This window comes from Muscardinus avellanarius (assembly GCF_963383645.1).
Source record: "Muscardinus avellanarius genome assembly, chromosome: 8".
Taxonomy (NCBI): domain Eukaryota; kingdom Metazoa; phylum Chordata; class Mammalia; order Rodentia; family Gliridae; genus Muscardinus; species Muscardinus avellanarius.
This window is the reverse complement of record NC_137794.1, coordinates 69,059-88,048: the sequence shown is the minus strand read 5'-3', so window position 1 is coordinate 88,048 and position 18,990 is coordinate 69,059. Positions and strand designations below refer to the sequence as shown.

Here is an 18,990-nt window from a genome sequence, read left to right as displayed (position 1 = left end):
CTCCCAGCCCTATTTTTTATTCTTTATTTTGCAACAGGGTCTCACTGAGTTGTAGAGAGCCTCACCAAATAGTAGCTGAGGCTGGCCACAAACCACGATCCTCCCGTCTCAGCCTCCCAAATGCTGGGACTACAAGCATGCACCACCACTCCCAGCTAAAAATCCTATTCTTAATAAGTGTTTTCTTTTTATAAGCTGACCTCTCTTCCACATAAGGGATGATAAAATCAAATGTCTCACTGAGAACTGGTCAGATGAAAAGAATAAGGAATAGTAAAGCTCACAGAGCAAAAACAGAAAGAACATGCTTTGAATTAAAAAAAAAAAAACAAACAAAAAACTATGGGCCAGGTGTGGCCTGTAATTATGTGCACAGAATTATGAGGCCCAGATTATGCGCAGGCCTATAATCCCCAGTACTTGGGAGGCTGAGACAGATCATAGTTGCAAAGCCTCAACAACTTAGACTTTGTTTCAAAATAAAAAATAAAAAGGGGCTAGGGGTGTAGCTCAGTGGTATAATGCCCCTGGGTTCAATTCCCAGTACAACAAACATACACACACACAAGAAATAAATATACACACACACGTACATGTGTGTGTGATCTATTTCAAAATGACTAGGAGAGTGCAAACATCCAACACATAAAAATGATTAAGTGATATAATTATTACCCTGATTTTATTTTGATTATTACACACTGTCTACATGTATTGAATTACCATAATATACCCCCATAAAGAAAAGCAATATTATGTCGCGATGTAAAGAATTTTTAAAAAACGAGTCGTTGGTTAGTTCTCTAGTCAGTTGTTCTGAAGTATACCAACCTCACAATGACACGCCCTTTACCTTTAACAGCTTGGAGTGTGCAACACTGAGCACGTTGATGACAGCCTTACAACTTGGCCCTTTAATCTGCTCGATAATATAGTTGAACTTGGCTGACATGCGTTTCCAGTGCTCTAGTTCGGTGAGAGGACCTGAATCGTCAGCTTCTTTTCTCATCTGCTCACTCTCAATAAGCACCTGTCATAAAAAAGAACTTACAGAATATAGAAAAGGTACATCCTTCTTGGTTAAAATCTCACTGCATAATACTTAAAACTCTTAACAAGAGAAGAATAGAAAGAAACTTTTCCTACATGACAAGTAGTATCTACCAAAAAACACATTATATTTAAAGGTGAAATATAGGAAATATCACTTTAAAAAATATCACCATCACCACCCACCTTTATTCCACAGAGTAAATGAAGTCCCACAATAATGTAAGTAAAATCAACAAAAGGTATACCAGTTAGAGTTTAAAAAAAACAAACAAACAGCCTAATCACAGATGACATGGCTGTCTGCACCTGTAAAATTCAAGGGTAGCTAAAGATGTAAACCTTTACAATCAATGAACAATTCAGTAAAGTTGCTGTATCTATATCTAAAAGCCAATATCCCTTTAATTACAAGCCATCAAAGAATTTGAAATATAATTTCCAAGAAGATACCATTTGCAATAGAAAATGATAATAACAATGATAAGAACCGTGAAAAAAACAGAAAGAGAACTAAGTACATGAGAGGCATGGTTGTGGATGAAAAAGTCAATCATAAGAAGAAGCCACACCAGGCGTGGTGGTGCACACCTGGGATCCTAGCACTTAGGAATCTGAGACAGGAGAATCAGAAACTTATGAAAACCTCAGTCACTTAGTAATATCCTGTTTCAAAATAAAAGTAAAAAGGGCATGGTATGTAGCTCAAAGTAGAACGCCTTTGGGTTCAATCTTCAGTACTGAAACAAAAACAAAAAAACACGCAGAAAAAGCAGCCAATCTTTCTCCAAATGAATGTGTACATCCAAAGAAAGTCTAATCAAAATCCCATCAGTTTTTCATGCTACTGTCTGATCAAAATTTGCAAGAACAATTTGCTGAAAATAATCAATTGAATTCTGATGAAAAACACACAAAAAAGAGACATGACATGCCAAGTGTTGAATTAGTAAAAGCTACAGAAAATAAACTAACAGTATAAGCACACAAATCAAATAGGGAGACCATGGGGTAGACAAAGGGATCTAAACCTTGATATATGACAGAGGTGATATTACAAATTTTTAGAAAGGAATGATTTGTTAAATAAGCAATTTTATGTTGAGGATGTTTAATTGGGACAATTGGTTAACTCTACAAAAAAAGCAAAACTGGACACTTACTTCACATCATATACACATTCACACACAAAGAATAATTTTAGGTGGATTAAAAATCTAAATGTTAAAATAATAAAGGCCGGTGAGAGGGTTCAGCTGTAGAGTGCTTGCTTGGCATGAGCAAGACCCTGGATTCAAGCCCCAATACTACTACTACTACCACTACACTACTACTACTACTAATGAAACGGTTTCACTATTTCACTATTTACATAATTTAGAGAAACATATTTGTAACACTAAAATAAGAAAGGTTTCCTAAATAAAATACAAAAAGCCCAGAAGCCAAGCACAGTGGTGTACATCTATAATCCCATACTTGGGAGGTTGAGACAGGAAAATCAAAGCCTCAAGGTCAGCCTCAGTAACTTGGTAAGACCCTGTTTCAAAATGAAAAGGACCAGTAAAAGTCAAGTGCCCTTGGGTTCAATACCCTGTACAAAAAAAAAAAAAAATTCTGCCGGACGTGGTGGTGCACGCTTATAATCCCCGGGCTTGGGAGGCAGAGACAGGAGGATCGCACAGGTTTGAAGCCAGCCTCGTGTGCTGGCTTAGGAGACCCTGTTTACAAATAAAAACATAAAAATAGGTCTGGGAATGTAGCCCGGAGGCAGAAGGGCTTCCAGGAACCCCAGTACCACCAAAAAAAAAAAAAAAAAAAAAAAAATCTGGTGTTTTAACGGAGGACTATAAAGAATAGAAGCTGGTGGCAACAGAGCCACTGAGTTACCAGAGAGGGAAGAGGTAAAGGAAGGAAAGAAGGAAGGGAGGAAGGGAGGAAGGAAGGAAGGAAGGAAGGAAGGAAGGAAGGAAGGAAGGTGTCTTCTGTAACTAGACAAAGTGGGTCAGAAAACATTCAGGGAAGCCGGGCATGATGGCACACACTTGTAATCCCAGTACTTGGGAGGCAGAGACAGGAGGATCTGGGTTTGTGGCAAGCCTCAGCTACTTACTTAGTGAGGCCTTCTGCAACTTAGTGAGACCCTGTTTCAAAAGAAAGAATAAAAATAGGGCTGGAAGGACCTGCAGTGACCCCTCTGCCCAGGGGAGTGTGGCTGCCCCAGGCTGTGAGTGGAATTCTTGGGAGTCCTTTGAGATGCAGATGCCTCACAGAGATTTGCTTCTGACCTGCTCTTGGAGCTTGTTGAACTATTCCCTCCAGGGTGGATACCATGCGACAAGATTCTATACTTCCAATCAGACCTAAACTCTGCACCAGCCCTGCCAGAAGCGTACCTGCTTATTCTGTCTGGACTAGTCTCCAAGAGACAGTACTTCCCATCCCACCCAACCTTATGCTAGTAAGAATGAAATCTGAGATCTCTTGTAACCAGTGATAGCTCCAGAGCACTGTAGCCAGCTGCACAAAAGGGGGAAGCCTTTAACAATCCCAGCTCTCTCTCTAAGGGGAAAGGGCATAACCCAATCAGAAAAAAGGACAGGCCAGTTTAGGGCATAGACACCCACCTGTGTCCACAGTTGTGACCACCTCAAGGGAGATGATTATCTCATTTTTCATTAAGAATTATTCTGCTCTGGTACACACTGATTGGTATATATATATATATATATATATATATATATATATATATGTATTGGGAAGAGATTTTAAAATGTATTAGTATTGGGAAAGATTTGCAATTTTAAAAATATATCGTTTGTACTAGAAAAACCAGGGCTGGTAGGAAGGAGGGACTTGTAATTTACATTCCTAAAGAGAAGGAAGAAAGCCAGAGCCAGGGAAGACGTTTCTGTACATTTCTGAAAGACAAATGGAGACGCAACATCTTGGGGGTAGAACTAAGGTGGAGAGGTCTGTGTCAGGAAGGCAGGACTGCCCCCCCCTTTCCGGGCAAATCCGGCTAGAGATAGCAGAAAAACTGGGCTAGAGATAGGGCAACATATCTACAGATCAAAGGACCTGCCGCAGAATTGGTCTGGATAAAAACATTCAGTAAACTGGAGTTCTTTGGTATATTCATTTGAATTGCCCCCTTGTGCCTCTTTCAGGCACAGGGCTGTGACTATCTCCTGTATTTCTATCTTTTTAATAAACTTATTTATATCGTCAGCAACTGTCCAAGCTATGCATATTTATTCTGAGCTTAGAACAAGATCCCGCGGTTTTTTTCTGTTTTTGGTCATTTTGGGTTTTGTTGTGGGTTGAGGGAAAGTGTGTCCGGGACCCTAGCAGGGATTCCCCAGGAACAGTTTCCCCACAACGACATTCTCCCAATCTGTAACAATATATATACATACATATTGCCGGGCGTGGTGGCGCACGCTTGTAATCCCTGCGCTTGAGAGGCAGAGACAGGAGGATCGTGCAGGTTCGAAGCCAGCCGCACGCGCTGGCTTAGGAGACACTGTTTCCAAATAAAAATATAAAAATAGGTCTGGGAGTGTAGCCCGGAGGCAGAAGGGCTTTCAGGAACCCCAGTACCACCAAAAAAAAAAAAATAATAATAATAATAATAATAATAAATATACATACATATTACATACATATTGTTTTCTTATTTCTTTTTACCACTGTTTTCTTTTTATTTTCCTTTCATTATTTGCTTTGTTTTGCTTTTGAGGGTTAGTGAGCTTTTTGTTGATTTTTTGTATGTTTTTGTTTCTCTTGTTTTTCTATCTTTTTACCCCTATAAATAATAGCCAAGTTATCTTGACCTCTCCTTCTCTGTCTTTTTTATTTTTTCCTTCTGTTTTATGGCCTTCACTTGCTTTCCCTATTTTTTCCTTAATATTCTAAGCCTCCTTTTGCCTCCGTACCCCATGGTCCTCCCTTTTAATGAACTGTATTATTCCCATCCTTTAGGACTATTCAGTTGATAAAATTTCTGCCCCTACCACTCATGTTGTTGGGGTTATCAGTACTGTGGATGGTCTAGTTGACACCTGGTGTTTACTACTGTATTAAGTTCATTGCTACTTATTATAACATAAACAAAAAAGGCCAACAGCCTAGATATGAATAACTGCAACCCCTTAACAATGCATCAATAGAGGTGCAGAACAACTATAATAGAGATGCAGAAAATACCAGAAGGAGAATTCAGAAGTTTCATTATTAAAATGATCAGAGATCTAAAAGATCTAAGAAAGAAACTTAGAGTAGACAGAATGTGGAAGAACATATCAATAAAGAAACTGAAAGCCTGGAGAATAAACAGAAATCCTGAATGAAATCAAAGATACAGTAAATTTTAAAAATTCAGCAGAAAGTACAGAATAGACCACATTGAAAACAGAGTCTCAGGCAGAGAAAATAGAATATTTATAATCAAATACTTAATCAATAAAAAAGAGAACATGATCAGAACATTCAAGAAATATGGGAAAGCATCAGAGACCAAACCTAAGGGTAATTAGGGATGAGGAAGGCCCTAGGTACAAACCAAGAGGATAAATAACCTCCACATCTAATAGTAACAGAAATGAGGCTACCTCAGCAATTTAATGAGACCCTGTTTCAAAAATAAAATAGCACTGAGGATGTGGCTCAGAGGTAGAACTTCTCTGGGGTTCATCCCTAGTACCATACACAGAAGAAAAAAAGTGACAGAAAGATACCCAAACTTTTAAAAATGAGGTAGACATTCATGTACAGGAGCCACTGAGAACCCCAAATAAGCAAGATTATAAAAGAACCTCTCTATGCCACATCATAATCAAAATAAGTAACAAAGAGGTCAAAAGAATAGACTCTTAGTGTGGTAGCATACAACTATAATCCCAGGACTTGGGAGCCTGGGACAGGTACAAAACCAGCCCCAGTAACTTAGGGAGACTATCAGCTACCTAGAGAAATTCAGTTTCAAAACAAAAAATAAAGGAGCAGGGAATGTATCTTGGAGACAGAATGCTTAGAATGTCCCTGTGTTCGATGTTGGAGTGTGTGTGTGTGTGTGTGTGTGTGTGTGTGTGTGTGTGTGTGTCCACACACAAAAGTTAGGATATAGCTCAAAGGTAGAATGCCCCTGGGTTCAGTCCCCAGTACAGACAACAACAAAAACTAACAATAACCTTAAAAATATTAAAAGAAAAAGGCCCCAGGTCACGTTCAAACCAATAAGGTCACGTGTCAAACCAATATGAATTCATGCAGAATTTTCAACCCAAACTCTAAAAGACGGGAGGACTTGGAGTGATATGTAATGTAAGCCCTGAGAGAAAAACAAATTCCAGCCAAGATTTCTATACCCATCAAAGCTTTCTTACAGAACTGATGTTGAGATAAAAATCTTCCAAAATAAGCAGAAAATAAAAGAATTCATGACTATTAATAGGCAGCTCTAAAGAAAACACTAAAAGAACCAACACACAAAGAATAAATAAAAAATAAACTCCATAGCTAGAGAAAGAATGAATTCCATTAGAAGGGCAACTAAATAAAAGACAACTCAAACAGAATCAAACAGAAAATATAATTCAAAATGACAGGAAATAACATGGCTCTATGTTAAAACCAAATGTAAATGGTCTCAACTCCAAATTGAGACACAGACTGGCAAAGTGAATTAAAAATTAAAATCCAATTATATGTTGCTTATAAGAAACTCATTTTATAGGCAATGATATTTACAGGCTAAAAGTGAAAGGATAGAAAAAGATACTCCATGCCAATGAAGACTAAAAGGCTAAAAGCAGGCAGGAGTCGCTACTCTCATATCTGCAAAAGAAGATTTTGTGCCAAACTTATCAGAAGATGACGAGGACATGGAGAAGCCTAAAGAACGAAAGGTTCCGAAAGAGTTAAAGGAGATTCTACGAAAGGTCGAATCCTCCACAACTCTTGGTGTGACTCCTGTTCTTTCCGGAATTTGCCCTCTAAGGCCCACCAGTGAGGGCAGGGGGCTGATCTTAATCACAAGACCTATAATGTCACAGATCTTCCTTTTGTCTTGCTTATTAGTGATTTACATATCCTTCACTTACTACCCCACTATTGTACTTTGGTGTTTACTAGTATCTGATGATTAACCTAACTGGAGAAGGGTAAAAAGATCTGGGTTTTAGAGAATAAACTTTGTCAGTTGCTCATCGGGCAATTGTCTGTGCCTTCATTTCAGGGCAGCTGCTCATCAGGCAGCTCTTCGGTGTTTCCCCTTTCAGGTCTCTCCCTCCGAGTCCCAGAGAGGAATCTCCACAAGAAGAGACAAAGAGAGTCACTTCTCACAGATCAAGGGAATAATCCAACATAAACAACTGTACTCGGTATTAGGAGTCAGACCCCAGTACAATAATACTGGAAGACTTTTAGACAACTCTCTCAATATTCCATAGGTCATCCAGACAAAAGATGTGTAAAGATTATTCAGACCTAAAGAATACTAAAAATCAAATGGAAATAAAAAACATTTGCAGAATATTTCATCCAACAACAGCTAAATTCACAGTGCTCACAGAACCCTCTCTAAAACAGACCATTTCACCAAGTAAGTCAAAAAAACAGTAAACAAACAAAATGCAGTGTACTAGAGAACTATGGGTTTGGGTAAAAGGATTTGCGTGGACTCACCTGTTCTATCTGTTTGTACCATATCATCAGTACCTCCTCCAGCTGACGAACAGTTTCTGAATTGCTAGCTGCAGCTGTCACTTCTTCAAAGTTATGCAGTTTGGAAAAATCAACATTATCTATCTTCTTTAACATCACTGTTCCCTCAATACTTATTCTAGCACCTGAATATTAAAAAAAATATATATTTAATGGTGATATGTGGCTTCAAGCTATAACTGCTAAAATGATAAATATATAATACTTCATAGAGATGTAAATCTAATTGTTTATTATATTGTGGCTTGATTTGTTGATGAAAATGTACATTTTATAATAGTTATTGATAAAATTTACTTTAAAGGTTTCATGATAAAGGATATATTTTAACGACTATAATTTTTTTCTTTAAGAATATAGTAAGGCAGGTAAGGTGGTGGACACCTGTAATCCCAGTACTTGGGAGTCTGAAACAGGAGAATCAAAGGTTCAAAGACAGCTTCAGTAATATAATGAGATTCTCAGCAACCTATTGAAACCCTATTCCCAAACAAAAAAATTTAAAAAGGACTGGATGTGTAGCTCAGAGGTAGAATACCCATGGGTTCATCCCCGGTATCACACACACACACAAAATCAGTAATATTGTATGTTCATAGCCAGGCATGGTAGCATACACCTGTAAACCTGGTACTCTGAGGCTGAGCCAGGAGGTTCATAGACTCACAGCCAGCCTCAGCAACTTAGCAAGACCCTGTCTCAAAATAAAAAAATAAAATAAATAAAATAGGGCTGGGGGTGTAGCTTAGATGTAAAATGTCCCTGGGTTTAGCCTTCAGCATGAAAAAATAAAAAGAACTATAGTAAATTTATATTGATCCTGCTATACTGGAAAAAAAATTCCTGGCAAAATCTATAGAAATGAGACGTTCTCACGATTTCATATCTTACCTTGAGGTATCATAATTTCTTTGAATAACATCTCTTAAGATGGAAACTTTTGCTGCAATGTTTGTTCTTAATAACATAGTTAATTTGCTCATTTTTAGTGTTTACTAAACATTAAAATTTATATTTACCAATGCACCAATAAAAATTTTTTTTAAAAAATTTATACTTACCATCTAAAAATGAAAGGTATCTGTTGATGGTTTCAGTGAAAATATGTTTTTCAGATTCTCCCTGCTTGGACTGGTTTAAAGCACCCCAGTTGTTTGTTGCAAGAATAGCTGGTAAAAATATACTTGCCAACATATTTCTGATCCCATTTAAGAGTCCTTTTGATGCATCCAAAACAGTAAATAGCACTTCCTGAAAGGGTAGTATTCAAAAGTTTCATATACTGAATTCATTAAAAAACTGAAAACCATAATATTTTCTTGTGGTACTGGGGATTGAACCCAGAGGCATTCTACCTCTGATCTATACCCCTAGTCCTGTTTTATTTTTAACTGTGGAGAAGGATCTCACTAAGTTGCTGAGGGCCTCATTACATTGCTGAGCTGCAATCCTCCTGTCTCAGCCTCCCAAGTACTGGGATTACAGGCAGACGCAACCAGGTAATCTAGTGTTTATTTCAATAAATGATACATTCTGTAGCTGGGCGCGGTGGCGCACGCTTGTAATCCCAGCATTTGGGAGACTGAGACAGGAGGATCGCGGTTCGCAGACAACCTCAGCTACTTAGTGAGGCCCTCCGCAACTCAGTGAGACCCGGTTTCAAGATAAAGAATAAAAAATAGGGGGCATGGGATGTGGCTCGGAGGTCAATTCCCCTGGGTTCCATCCCCAGACCAGCAAAAAATAAAAAATACAAAAATTAACGATACATTGTGAAAGCTACTAGGAAAACTCGAATGATTATGAATATTAGAACTCTAAAACCAGCACTTATGTTCTGTCCCATTCTGACTGCCCACGTATGAGCTTGCTGTGAAGCAGCTTCCCCGCTGCTTCAGTACTCACCCTGAGAACAAGCCCGGGCCTGGGGCCTGTCCACGACAAGGGAGGCACAAGTGAGCCACCTGCACAAAGAAGCCCTCAGCCACAAGGACCCAAGGCTCACCATCCACGAGTGTGACATACGGTGAGATGAAACTCCCGAACCAGGAAGAGCAAGAGCTCATGTAGTATGTAGGGCCCTGAAAGTTGGGTGCTTGATCAACTGTGAGGGTGTGGCTGCTGCAGCCTGAATGTGGGCCAAGTCCCCCAAGGTCCCTATGTTAAAGCCTGGGTCCCCAGGAAGGCTCTATGGGAAGGTGGGAAGAACTGTGGCAGGTGGAGCCTACTAGCAGGTCAAGCTGCATCCCTCACTGTCCTCCTTTCTGTGTCTTCTCCACACACACCTCTCTCTCTCTCTCACTCTCACTCTCGCTCTCTTGTTCATTCTCTCTCATTCTCTCTCTCTCTCTCTCTCTCTCTCTCTCTCTCTCTCTCTCTCTCTCTCTCTCTCTCTCTCTCTCTTCTTGACTTGAGAGATGATTTCTTGCTCCTACATTGCCAGCTGGTGCCCTCACCAGACACCCAAGCTGATAGGGCTGCTGGACCTTGGTCTTAAACCTCTAAAGCTAAGCAAACCTTTATGAGCGAAATAAACCTTTTCTAAGCCAGTTGTCTCAGGTATTTCATTGTACCAACACAAAACAGACTAATGCAGTTGAAAGAGTACAATGACTGCTACTACAGTTGGAGAAATGGAGGAATGAGGAAACAAAGGGGAGAACCAGAGGGAGAAAAGAAAGGGGCTAAATCCTCACCTTCTATAGAGAAAAGTCCACAAAGTCTAAACTGACCAAAGGAACAACCAGAGGGAATTATTTAGAGATAATGCAGGTGAAAGAACCTGCTGAGCTGAAGAGTTGCTTCTGGAGAGGGGAGTGAAGGTCAGTTTTGCACAAGACTTTACACAATCTTTTCCTTCTTTAAACTATGTGTACATATAACTGTGATAAAACAAAAGCTAAATTATAAATAATAACAGGGTTAGGGATCAGGCTCTGTGGCATAAAGCATGTCTAGCATGCACAAGGCCCTTGGTTTGATCCCTGCCACTAAAAAAAAAAAAAATTAAAAGGATTGACTGAACCAAAAACATGAGAAACATCATGGTGAACCTACAGGGCTTCAAAGACAAAGAGGAGACGGGCATAAAGATAATGGACAGACCACTAATGAAGAACACTCCAGGCAGGTCTCCTCAGACACAACGGTGTGTCGACCTATCTATGAGGGGTCAGGGAAAGATCACTGGCATCCTGGAGTCCTGGCCAAGCAGAACAACCTTCTTCAAGCAAGCTTTTGTCATAAACAAAAAAGAAGCAAACTTACGGTGGCATTTCAGTCACCCTCCCCACTGAAAAATAATGAAGACCCAAGAGTTGCACAAGCCTACAGAATGTGAGGCGATACAAGAAGAATCCACCCATCGCTGGTCTGCGAGAGTCCTTGAAGGTGGCTATCACTATTCCCCACTTCAGGATGTAGACCTAAGTCACAAAAAGGACGAGCGGCTTAAGGAACACACTGCAGTCAGTCGTGCAGCCAGGAGGCCAACTCTTGCATCTTATCCCTCCCATTCTCCCATCCTGCCTTCTCAAGACTAGGCTAGTAGTGTCACCATCAAGTCTCTCTCCCTCTTCTTCTGAAATTATTAGGGAGCTTAAAATACTGAGTGTTGAGAATACTAAGTGAAATAAACATTGTCTGAACAGAACTAAATGTGCTCCCAGTGCACAAAAGAATAGAATTTGTATACCACATACAAGAAATGGAATTTTCATAATATTAATAGTAGTGTCTGAGGTTAAATATAACTGAGCCTTACTGTAACCATTTTCTGTTTCTTTGAATATATAAAAACATTATTTTAACTAAATGCAGACCTTTATATAGAAAAAGAGAGTGAAGTAAAACAAGAATATAACTTAAAAATACATCAGTGTAGCCGGCCCAGTGGCGCACACCTGTAATCTCGGTACTTCTGAGGCTGAGGAGGATCACAGGTTTGAGGAGAGCTTCAGCAACTTAGCCACACCCTGTCTAAAATTAAAAAAAAGGGGGGGGGTGGGGAAAAGCTCAGAGGTAGAATGCCCTGGGTTGAATCCCTAGAACCAACCACCCACAAATACACGTTAACATTTAACTGTATCTTTGGGGTAAAAATGAAAACATACCTCATGAATAGTTTTACTATTTACAGGAGCATCATTTTGGCAACGAACGAAAAATAGACATAGTTCTTTTAGTTTCTCTGAGGTTGCATTTTCTATATACAATCTCATCATTTTTGACCCTTTGGCTACTCCGGCAAAGGTTCGACCACATTCTGAAAACAAGTCAAGGACATACTGTATGATCACAAAACGAATCATATGCAATACACTGCTGCGGCTCTTGTACCTAGGTTTGCTGTTTTACTTTACTGTAAGAAGTTTCCTATATGGTCACGGAATACGTATCTTTTAAACCTTACCAATGAGCCGGGCGTGGGGGGCATGCTTGTAATCCCCGCACTTGTGAGGCTGAGACAGGAGGATCGCGCAGGTTCAAAGCCAGCCTCAGCTACTTAGTGAGGCTCTCAGCAACTTAGTGAGACCCTGTTTCCAAATAAAATATAAAATAGGTCTGGGAGCCCGGAGGTAAAAAGCCTCTGGGTTCCACCCCCAGTACCACAAAAAAAAAAAAAAAAAAAAAAAAAACCCTTACCAACGCTCGCTAATAAGTGCGATCTTCCAGCTGCAGCCTCCTCTCTGCACTCTGCTCCCTGTGGCCATGCTCAGCCTCCACACACTGTCCCCTCCCCCATCTTGTCCTCCACCTCCTCCCCTTTCAGGGCTCAGCTGAAACACCCTAGCTCAGGAAGCCTTTGCTGCCTCCCTGTGAGAACCCAGTTCCTGCACTTCCAAGCACTCATGGAACCCAACTTACATTTAAACATTTCATTATTAATCTTCTTTTGTGTGTGTAGTACTGGGGATTGAGCCCCAAAGCATTTTACCTCTGAGCTACACCCCCAGCCCTGTTTTATTTTGTTTTGTTTTTAAACAAGGTCTCGATATGTCGCTGAGGCTATCCTCAAACCTGTGATCCTCCTCTCTCAGCCTCCCAAGTACTGGGATTACAGGCACGTACCACCACTTCTGGCTTTTATTTATTTATTTATTTTTGGTACTAGGGGTGGAACCCAGGGGCATTCAACCTCTGAGCTATGTCCCCAGCCCTATTTTTTTCATTCTTTTATTTTAAAACAGGATTTCACTAAGTTGCAAAGGGCCTCACTAAGTAGCTGAGGCTGGCTGCAAACCTGTAATCCTCCTGTCTCAGCCTCCCAAGTATTGGGATTACAAGCATGCAGCACCACACCTGGCTTCCTAGCTTAATTATAAATCTTTACTTTTAAAAACTATTAAAATGTGAGAACTCTATTAGATTACTGGTTATACTAATTTACAAATGTTAACATTCTTCCTACTTACAATTTTAAATGGGACAAAACAAATAATACCCAATAGAAAACCACAAAAGTGTTTTATCTGCCCAGGTATCTTCTGAAATGTCCTATTCCCATTCTTCCCTAGTTCTACTTCTACTTCAACTAGTTCTAAATTTTATGAACACCTCCCCCAACTTTTTTTTTTGTTTTACTTACATAGACCAGTCTATTTCTGTTACTTGCAGCCAAAGAGCCCTGACACATGGTATGTAGCAACATAAGAATCCAAATACCCATCCGCGGAGGTCACACCTACGTCTGGATTGTCCTTTCTCCTTGCCAAGAGAACCTACTTTGTCCCATTCCACAGCGGCTGCTGCCCAGCCTCCCTAGTCCCTAGGTAGACATGTGAGACAGTTGTGACCACGAAGACATAAGGCAAGTTTGAGGCTTCCTGATCACGGGCAGAGACGTGACCACCAGTAGGAAGAGGATGTCTAAAAACCACAGTGCAGCGGTACAATGGAAAACTATATAGAATTTGTTTAAATGAGGACAATATGTAATAACATAGAAAAAGTCTAGTATTTCCTGGAAAGTGCAAAAAGCAAGTCAAGAAAAAATTTTGTTTTAATGATCCATTTAGAATCATAAGCACTAGCCAGGCATGGTGGCGCACGCTTGTAATCCCCACGCTTGGGAGGCTGAGACAGGAGGATCGCACAGGTTCAAAGCCAGCCTCAGCTACTTAGTGAGGCTCTCAGCAACACTTAGACCCTGTTTACAAATAAAATAGGTCTGGGAGTATAGCCCGGAGGGAGAAAGCCTCTGGTTTCCACCCCCAATACCACCAAAAATAAATAAATAATACATAAATAAATCAGCATTTATATGTTAGCACATGCAAGTAAAAAAAAAAAAACATGTAAGAAAATATTTAGTAAACTGATAAATGCTCTTGTAGGTAGCAGGAAAAAAAACACCAAGATTTGTCTACACCTTGTTCTGGCAATTTTCCCTCTGAGAATTCTCCTAAAACTCTTTCTTGGACATTCATGCTTCACTGATACCACTGAGACATTGTTTCAGGAACAAAAACTTATAAACAACCGAGATGGTAACAGGGGGTTAGTTTTGAAAATTATAGTTATATCAATGTGATAAAATACAATGAAACTATTAAAATTTTAATTGTAGAAAAATATGTATTGGCTTGGAGAGGGCAATATTATCTAATCTAGAAATCTACTATAGAGTATGATACAATATGAGTATATACTAAAGCAACTGTAGAGGGATAGTCACTAAAGGGCCGACTGCTTTCTCAACTGAGTGGAACTGCAAATAATTTTTATTTTTGTTCTAATTGTAGGTATTTCCTACAAATTTCAGGTGTGCATGTGTGTGTGAGTTACTTGGGCATTGAACTCAGCAGCATTCTGCCTCTGAGCTACACCCTCAGCCCTTTTTAGTTTTTATATGAATAAACTGTCTCACTAAGTTGCTGACAGCTTCATCAAGTCGCTGAGGCTGGCTTCGAACCTGAGATCCTCTTGTTTCAACCTCCCAAGTACTGGGACTATAGGTGTGTGCCACCACACTCAGGTCTTAGATTGATTGATTGATTGATTGATTGTGGTGGTGGTGGAGACTGAACCCAGGGGCATTCTATTTCTGAGTTATCCAATCAACCTTATTTTATTTTTTATTTGGAAATAGAGTCTCACCAAGTTGCTGAGAGCCTCACTAAATTTCTGAGGTTGACTTCAAACCTGTAATCTTCCTATCTCAGCCTCCCAAGTATTGAGATTGCAAGTGTGTACCACCCTGCCCAACTTAATTTTTAATGAGTAACACAAATATGGTCCATGCAATAAAAGTCCCAGGATAAGAATTAGGACAAACAGGAAACCTACAGAGCCGACCTAGTGACTGGGAGTTTATGTACTTCGTTGAAGAAGTAAGACTTATGGTTGTCTGTCTGCATCTGAGAAGGACTGGTTCCAGGACTCCCAAGGATAACAAAATCCATGGATGCTCAAGTCCTTTATATAAAATAGTGAATATTGAATATAACAAACTCACATCCTCCCATGTACTTTAAATTACCTCTACATTATTCATATTTAAAACAATGTACATGGTAGGTAAATAATTATCATACTGTATTACTTAAGGAATGCTGAGCTTTGTATAGATGCAAGTTTTCCAAGTATTTTCCCTTCGCAGTTGGCTGAATCTCAGATGCACAACCCACTGATATGGGGCCAGACTGAGGAAAGCTGGGGAACATGGTCAAGTGCTGTATCGGGAAAATAGTGCAGGGTGTGGTTGGAGCACTCTAGGGGCTGTATAGACGAAGAATGCACCAAGGGCAGAGAGCAGGAAGCTGTGGGAAGAGACGACGGCGGTGTGGGGGTCAGGCGAGTGCAAAGAAGGGCACGCCAGTGATGTGCCACATGCAGAAAACAGTGACCAGGCAGCTCAATGGAGCAGCAAAGCTGCATCTGGAAGGAGCAAGGGTCAGAACAGACAAGATGGCAGCAGCCCTGGGTAGGGGGGATGCAGCCAATCTAGTGGACAGGAGGAAAAGTCAAGGCTTACTTGACAGCAATCAGCAGTAGTGAGGATTTCAGAGAGAGAACCTTCAGTCTGGACATACCATAACAGGCACAAGTTATGGGCCTAGTCTTAGGCAACAGAGAAAAAAGGGAGAAAGAACCCATTGGAGGGACATATTGAAGGCCAGTCCACAAGACTCATAAGATGAGTAGTCCAAGACCAAAAAAAGAACCATCCATTTGCTTGTTACTAAAACAAAAGACTTAATAATCTGGTTGCATGTTAATTATTTTAGGAATGATGTCAACAGCAGGGAAAGCTAGATATCCCACTGACAGCTACAATAGGGGCAAGATGATGAGACAGGCACACAGAGGTGACCAGTGTCTACCCTAGGGGCAAGATGATGAGACAGGCACACAGAGGTGACCAGTGTCTACCCTAGTCCAGGCCCTGGAGTGGCTTCATGACCATTTTTAGTCAGCTGAAGACGTGTGGACAAAATGACTCCACCTGTTCCAGGGGAAATGCAATTAGGGTCTAAAAAAAATGTGCATCCCCAAGAGAGAGGGTTAGAGTTTCCATAGGAACCTCTCTCCTTAAATCTTCATGGTAATTTCTAATATTTCAAAAATGTACTCATGCATGTGTGTGTGTGTGTCTTTCTGTGTGTGTGTGTGTGTGTGTGTGTGTCTGTCTGTCTGTCTGTCTGTCTGTCTGTGTGTTACTGGCTATTGAACCCAGGGGCATTCTACCTCCAAGCTACACCCCTAGCTCTATTTTATATTTTATTTTGAAACAGGATTTGGCTAGGTTGATGAGAGTCTCACTACTTGCTGAGGCTGTCCTCAAATCTGTGGTCTTCCTATCTCAGCCTCCCAAGTACTGGAATTGCAGGAATGTCCCACCATGCCCAGCTATAAAATGTACTGTTCTAGGTGTGGTGGCACATGCTTGTTGTCCCTGTATTTGGGAGGCTGAGACAGGAGGATCTCAAGTTCACAGGCAGCCTCAGCTACTTATTGGGGCCCTCTACAACTTAGAGAGATCCTGTTTAAAAATAAAGATAAAAAATTGGGCTGAAGTATATATTGGAGGTAGAATTCTCCTAGGTTCAACTCTTAGTTCTGCAAAATAAATAAATAAGTAAATAAATAATAAAATGTACTATTCTTAAGACACTATTTTTTTTACCCAAGTATTTGGTAAAATGTCTCCCATACTGTAAAAGATTGTCTATGTATAAGAGAAAATATATGCAGCACTTTAATACTTATTAGCTAATTACTAGACATTGATCTCATTAAGACATCCTTACCAATACCAGGTACGTCTCCTTCCTGATACAAAAATCTCAATGTCTTACAACCGTCTTTCTCAAAAAAACGAGCAAATGGTTCCAGCTGTTAAATAAAAGAGAAATGATGATCAGCAAAGTGAGGAGGGATCACAACAAAGCGCGCCAGCCTCTTTGCTGGCGTTCTGTTTCTTGTGATCCCAGGGACTGAACATTCTACCTCCAAGCTACACTCCCAGCCTTCTTATTTTTTATTTTGAAATAGGGTCTAAGTTGCTTAGGGCCTCACTAAATTGCTGAGGCTGGCCTTCAATCTGCCACCCTCCTCTCTCAGCCTCCCAGGTACTGGGATCACGGCTCTGTACCACCTTGCTTGGCAAATCAAACCAACCCCTTTGCTAGGCATTTCACATATCTTAATAATCAACACTTTGTAAATGAGGAAAACAAGGTTCAATTACTCCATTGAAGGCATGCGGGGGCAGGTGCGACAGAGGCAAGATTAGAACTTTAACTTGACTCCAACATGACCATGGAATTTGGGTAAATTCTTTTTTTTTTCTTATGAAACTTATGAAAGCCCAGTTCAGATGTATTCTTCTGAACAAATGACCTCCTGGGTTCATGTAGACTCACTTCTACACTGTCGTCTACACTGTTACCTACATTGTCTACACTGTTACCTACACACTGTTACCTACACCTCCATCTTCTGAAGTTACTCTGTGTTCAAATTTTGGCCCAATTCTACTTGCTAATTTCTCTTTTCTCCTCCACAACTGTAAACCTGATTAGACATATCGCTTGAATGACTACAATTATTATAACTATATAAAACAAAGCTTTCTACTCTAGTCACTAAATTCTAAGCTTCAATTTCTAAATATTTTATCGCACCTAAGAATGACTCCAATTTTTTAGATCAACCATTTATCAAGGAGCAATTTGAAAATAATGACGGCATCCTGGCGTGGCGGCACAGAGATGGAAAGCTAGTACTCGCGGGCTGCAGGGTCAAGGCCAGCCTCAGCACCAGTGAGACCCTCATTAACTTAGTGAGCTCCTGTTTCAAAACAAAAAAATAAAATTGGGCTGGGGTGTAGCTTAGAGGTAGAATGTTTCTAGATTCACTCCCCAGTGCCAAAAATTGATCATAAATAAATAATAAGTATAAAGAAAAATTTATTGAAGTAAGGGCTTGAGGTGTAGTTCAGTGGCAGAGAACATGAGCTGTCTGACTACACAGGCCCTGGATTCATCCCCCCGCAGCAACAACAATGATAATAGCAATAGCAATAATGATAGTAATGACTTAAACTTACCGACGGACAATCCAAAATTAATTCTTCAACAACTGCTACCTCCAGACCAAGCTTTGCTGCTAGAATTTCAAATATATATTTGTATGATGGATCGATTTTCGATTTTCGGTTTTCCCTTGCATCTCTGAACCTGGCCTAAAAATTGAATGCCATGCATAAAAGCTGTGATCCTAAGAAAACGCCCCCCCCCCTCCAGCTCCGAGGAGCCTCGGAAGCACCTGCCGCTCCTTCAGCGTCTCCTGCAGGTTGGGGATGCCGCTCATGCTCCGGCGGTACTTGGAGGACCGCCGGGAGGACTGCGAGAGCACGTCGGAGATCGCCGACTGCACCGGCCGCGGCGCCAGCAGGGGCCGGACTCGGTTCTGGGACAACTCCTCCTCGTCCTCGTCCGAGGGGATCAGGTCCCGGTAGTCGCTCACGGACAGCGCCGGGCCCTGCACGTCCAGCACATCTTCCCCGAGCCCCGCGGGCGTGGGGGGCGGGGCCTCCTCTGGCGGCGGGGGCGGGGCCTCTCCCGGAGGGGGCGGGCCCTCCTCTGTGGGGGGCGGGGCCTGTTCGCCCTCGGGTGGGCCGCCTTCTTCCGTGTCCATGTTTCCTGTCCTTTCCTTCAGGCGGGTATCTTCAACTTCAAAACCTAGAATTATAAAGTGCCTTTTTTTCAA

General features: G+C 40.9%; 1 protein-coding gene across 1 annotated transcript in view; it reads right to left on the bottom strand.

Moving 5' to 3' along the window:
• The window catches only part of DNAH8 (dynein axonemal heavy chain 8), a gene marked incomplete at its 3' end in the record, with an annotated part of 220,834 nt that extends 202,150 nt beyond the window's left edge, over positions 1–18,684 (bottom strand). Inside the window, exons 1-7 of the mRNA XM_080700493.1 lie at positions 18,547–18,684; positions 18,329–18,463; positions 17,028–17,112; positions 11,889–12,040; positions 8,838–9,027; positions 7,738–7,901; positions 854–1,030 (exon numbers count right to left, since the gene is read on the bottom strand). Of these exons, the coding sequence (XP_080556619.1) occupies positions 854–1,030; positions 7,738–7,901; positions 8,838–9,027; positions 11,889–12,040; positions 17,028–17,112; positions 18,329–18,463; positions 18,547–18,591 (948 nt within the window). The 5' untranslated portion in view covers positions 18,592–18,684. The remainder of the gene's footprint in view (positions 1–853; positions 1,031–7,737; positions 7,902–8,837; positions 9,028–11,888; positions 12,041–17,027; positions 17,113–18,328; positions 18,464–18,546) is intronic.
• Positions 18,685–18,990: the final 306 nt, after the last annotated feature.